We start from the raw sequence: 5,206 nt of genomic DNA, 5'->3' as shown, positions 1-5,206 counted from the left end.
TCCTTAACATTATGAATATGATAAATAAAAAACAGGTTTGTCTAACATACACAATATTGAACATGTTTAAGAAATTAAAATTAAAAAAAAAATATTGAAAAAATTACATATATAGGTTTTGTCATCCAAAAAAAAGGTCTAGCGGCGTAGTTATTGTTCGCTTGCCTTCTATTTAAGTTTAAATAATGGTTTATATATATAATATAGCGCTTTATTTGCAGTGAAAAAACTTAATTTAAAATACATAAATTTCAATACAAATTTACTACTATTTTAAATTTGTTAAAATGTGCAAGAAAAACCTATTAAGAAAAAACAATTTCAATAAACGAAAAATAGAAAAATAAAATAAAATAAAATAGAGAGCAGCGAAAAGAATGAAGTGTTAAGAAGACTTGTAAGGAACAACATGTTGTGATTTGTGAAGTCTTCTTTCTCTGCTTGCAATAGCCACACGCACGCACGCACTCACACCTCTTATATAGTACCAGTAGTTTTGCGCCTGAAAACGATTTCGATTTTTGTAATCAGAACCAGAATTTTCCAGATCTAATCAAAGCGAAGAAGCGAAGATGAATATTTTCAGATTAGCTGGTGATATGACCCATTTGGCCAGCGTCCTTGTTCTTCTTCTCAAGATCCATACCATCAAATCATGCGCTGGTATCTATTTTTTCTATTCTCAACAATTCCTTAAATTTTGTTTCAATTTTATAGCAGTGGATAAGTTAGAAATGATTTAAACTCTTATTAGGATCTAAGAATGGATTAAAGTTAATTAAGGTCTTAAGGTGGTTTTGTTTTTGCGCATTGCTTCGAAATTTCCCCAATTAGATTCTTATTATCTTAGAACAAGTATTTCTGGGAATTATTATTATAGATTTCACTTTACTGGTTTAGTGCCTGCTGATGCATTCTTCGGTATTTGAGAAATGGAAATGATTGAATGTATGTATGTATGTATGTACTATGTGATGTGAACCACTGACACATACACCAGACACACAACACAGATTCATAGACACCGGTAATAATTTAAGAAATAGAAGTGATTGAAAGTGCTATTCAAAAAAAAAAAAAAAAGAAGTTATTGAAAGTAACACTAGGATGTGTGTTAATTAAAAGTAATTTTTATCTTTATGAGATAGAAATGGTAAGTTTCAAAAGAAATATTATGGTGGTAAAATTTGAGAAATGAGACTGACATGTAGCCATATATATAGTTACTGATGTAGATGAATGACAGAAAGCTGTAAGGCTTTTGTAAGTGAGGGAAGACTAGGGAAGTCGGTTGTAGACTTGTTTTTATATCTTGGGGTGCTGCTCAGGCAGTTCATCCGGTATCACTAAGTGTGTGTATTACTTTTCATTTTTAAATTACGGAAACTATAAAATGTTCTTTAAAAAATTAAAATAATAACATCATAAGTGAATCAACCAGAGAAGAACCCAAACCCAAGATAAACAGAAGACTATGTTATTGATTGGAAATAGATGTATTACAGAGAAAAATCCTTGTAACATAAAGCAAAAGCTCCTTCAGAGAAGAGACAATTCTCTCTCTGCCGAAACCATAAAATTTCTAACAGAGTATACTCAATGCCTCTCTCCTTGCTACCAGTCTCCTCAATATAATTACCTTTCCTCTCTAACAGATTTGCCACATACGTGAATTGTACCCAATTTTCTATTTGGCCCATTTGTTGGTCTAAGGCCCAAACCTAGTACCTAACATAGTAGTCTATCCCAGATAGTGGTGCGTAGCGGCCGACCCCAAAAGCAGGATAGCGTATAGCTGTATGACAAATAGCGGTCACTGATATTTGATTATTTTTTGGAGAAATTACATGATTAATACTATAAAGTATAAACAAACTTATATATTTCTCAACAAAAAAAATTATATTTAATATAAAATTAAATATAACACTCGAATCTCATGAGACATTCATAAATCAAAACACCAAAAAACAAGAGACTGAGGAACAAATAAAAAAAATCATAAAACAAGAGAAACCATAAGATAGAAGATAGAAGAGTGTGTTTCGCGGCACAGGTGAAAAGAGAGAAAAAGTTGAAAAATGTCAGGGTTTACGAAATCCTCAAAAAGGTTTTAAAAATAGAGTCAATTTGGAAATTTCCTACAAAATCAAATAGTGGCCGTTACGACGCTTACCGTAGCGGTTCGACGCCGCTACGCTGCATGCGGCCGCTATTGACTACTACCTAATACTTTGCCTTTTGTTTACTGTTTATGGATGAACAAAGACTTTTTTCTTCATTACCAGATAAAGGATAGAAGATTGAAGGTGACTAAGAATATAATGGATTCATTAGAGGATCTGTGGGTTTTCCTTTTCATTTTTTGAGCATTAGTTGAGTGTGGTTTAGTGTGATTTTTTTGTTAAAGAGAACTGTGTGTTTTTCTTTGACTTTGGTTGCATCTTATATGCAGGTGTCTCATTGAAAACTCAAGAACTCTATGCACTTGTTTTCGCTGCTCGCTACTTAGATATCTTTACGAATTACGTGTCTCTATATAATACTGTTATGAAGTTGATATTCTTGGGAAGCTCATTTTCTATTGTATGGTACATGAGGTACCACAAAATTGTTCGCAGATCATATGACAAAGATCAGGACACCTTCCGTCACTATTTTCTAGTATTGCCCTGCTTATTGTTGGCCCTACTTATCAATGAGAAATTCACATTTAAGGAGGTTAGTGTGCATTCACTGTTATTTATCTTCTGTAACTGTTGTGCTGCCATACATGTTTGAATGTTTTTAAGAGCTGATGGCTTTGCATTAATTTAGTTTTCGTTTGTTTATCCAAAACTACTTATGCATGGAATAGGTGATGTGGACATTTTCCCTGTATTTGGAAGCCGTTGCCATACTTCCTCAACTGGTACTGCTACAGAGAACTAGAAACATTGACAATTTGACAGGACAATATGTCTTTCTTCTCGGGTGAGCTACGGTCCTTTATCTGATTTAAAACATTATATGTTTGCATGATTTCTGTGGCTGTTGTTATTGCATTTGTATTGAAGTTAGCAGCTATTATATTCTGGAAGTATTTCAGCTAATGATCAACAACCAAATAACGGGAAGATTTGTCTATGTTGATATCTATTTCTGCATAGAATGAGCTTAGTAGTGATTTCATGCATGATGATGATAATGCAAATCATAGTTGTAATTTGATACTGTTCTGAATCATTGAACTATTGCTCTTTAAATAATGATTCACATGAAGAAAATCATAGCATTTCATGTAACATGCTGTACATGTTCCAAAGTAGAAATTTGAACTCACCTAGATAAATTGTAGCTAATGGAGACAACAAAAGAAATAGAGAAATTATTAGTTTGTAGTAGTGCATATGGACAAACCTGTTTGGTGGCTTCATTGGAACTGATAAAGGAATTTGACCTTTTATTAAGATCTTGAGTTGTAAGTTTTTATATGTTGGAAGCCAGAGTTCTGCCTTATTATTAGTTTGCAGTAGTGCCTATGGACAAGCCTGTTCGGTGGCTTCATTGAAATTGATCAATGAAATTGGCCTTTAATTATGATCTTGAGTTGAAAGATTTTATATGTTGGAAGCCAAAGTTCTGCCTTATTAAGGTTTTCAGGTTTATGCAACTAGCTCTGCTTATATAGTGGGCTATAATAAAAAATAAGCAATGGTAACTTTGTAGAACCCATTTTCACATGTTTTAGCTCTTGGGCTTTAAGATCTAAGAATTCTGAAACAATATTTAGTAATTAGGATGTAATTATAAAATTTGATACTGATAATATTGCTTTGTCTGTGAAATGCAGTGGGTACAGAGCACTATACATTCTCAACTGGGTCTATCGCTACTTTACCGAGCCCCACTTTGTCCATTGGATAAGTATGATTCTGTCTTTTGTTTATTGCTTATCATTCATTAGTTTTTGTTTTTATGATTACCGTAAATAGTGGCACAATCTTTGCAAGTATGTACTATAAACAAGAAAATGATAGAAGTTAACTTTGTTTCTGTTGACTTTTTCATATTGTGAAAATATAGTTATGATTTTTCTTTAGACCAGAAAACTTTTTCATCTTTAAACATTACAGTAGCTATGAACCTTGTTCTGACTGCCTGCCATTACTTCTTTTGCAGCATGGGTTTCTGGGCTTGTTCAAACACTGCTATATGCTGACTTCTTCTACTACTATTTCCAAAGGTAAATTGACCTACTTGTCAGGTCCATTTTATTTATGTTAATAATCTTTGTTCGTCTTAGTTTTGAGCATTTGAAAATATTATTGCCTTGTAGTTGGAAGAACAACCAGAAGCTTCATTTGCCAGCATGAGTGTCATTCTCCATGCTCGAAAACCAGAGTGGTTCTCATGTCATGTGGATTATTAACAGTGAGCTGAGAAGATCAAAAGTATATCTGTCTGGACAATGGTTTCTGATTTATGATTCCATGTTTGTTCGTTTTTGCTCCCTCGAATACTACTGTACTAATGACTTGAAGATTATAGATGAAAAAAACTTCAATTGTTTGTGATGGTAATGATGCAATATTGATATATTCAAGTCGCATTACATGAATCTAACACATATTCCACTTCTATGGTAAAGTAAGTAGGTAATTGTGGTGGAAGATTCTAAATAGGGATAGAATTGATTGAATGGTTTTCTTTTACCCTTATTTAAAACTGCATTTGGTTTTATAGTTAAGAGATATTAATATTGTTTTCACCTTTTGTTTAACTTGATTTTAGTTACTCTATAGATATGCAGCTAGAGTTAGATAAAGTTGTTTTTAGGATATCACACCCTTTATATAATAAAAAATCTATTTTGTGATAATGATCATGATTTGACAGTTCAACCTATAATGAAGTAATGATATTAGAATGCTGCAACAGGTTTGCATCAGTAGCCCAAAGGCCAATCCATGATCTGTTTATAATACCATTAAAGGTTCCGTATAAATATGAACCCATCAAGATATTGGTCCATGCTGGACCACTCTTTTCTATGCTTAGATCATAACAACCCATTAAATCTTATTATGGTCTTCAAACACCAAATCAAACCAAACAACTATGGGTCTGTTTGGTTAACCTAAAAAAGAGCTTTTAGCTTATAAGCTCGTTTGATAAAAAAAGCTCTGTTTGGTAACATTTTTTCACCATGAGCTTATAGCTTATT

General features: G+C 32.7%; 1 protein-coding gene across 1 annotated transcript; it reads left to right on the top strand.

Moving 5' to 3' along the window:
* Positions 1-392: 392 nt before the first annotated feature.
* LOC25498292 (ER lumen protein-retaining receptor) lies at positions 393-4,750 on the top strand. Its single transcript, XM_013593177.3, has 6 exons — positions 393-663; positions 2,456-2,721; positions 2,858-2,973; positions 3,833-3,906; positions 4,162-4,225; positions 4,319-4,750. The coding sequence occupies exons 1-6, from the start codon at positions 573-575 to the stop codon at positions 4,353-4,355; spliced, it is 648 nt and encodes a 215-aa protein (XP_013448631.1). The 5' UTR covers positions 393-572; the 3' UTR covers positions 4,356-4,750.
* Positions 4,751-5,206: the final 456 nt, after the last annotated feature.

Source organism: Medicago truncatula, chromosome 7, assembly GCF_003473485.1.
Source record: "Medicago truncatula cultivar Jemalong A17 chromosome 7, MtrunA17r5.0-ANR, whole genome shotgun sequence".
Taxonomy (NCBI): domain Eukaryota; kingdom Viridiplantae; phylum Streptophyta; class Magnoliopsida; order Fabales; family Fabaceae; genus Medicago; species Medicago truncatula.
This window is presented reverse-complemented; position numbering and strand designations above follow the sequence as displayed.

Coding starts and splice junctions, on each gene's coding strand:
- LOC25498292 (XM_013593177.3), top strand. CDS start 573: ATGAATATTTTCAGATTAGCTGGTGATATGACCCATTTGGCCAGCGTC. Junction 2,722..2,857: donor AGAAATTCACATTTAAGGAG/GTTAGTGTGCAT, acceptor TGCATGGAATAG/GTGATGTGGACATTTTCCCT. Junction 4,226..4,318: donor TTCTACTACTATTTCCAAAG/GTAAATTGACCT, acceptor ATTGCCTTGTAG/TTGGAAGAACAACCAGAAGC.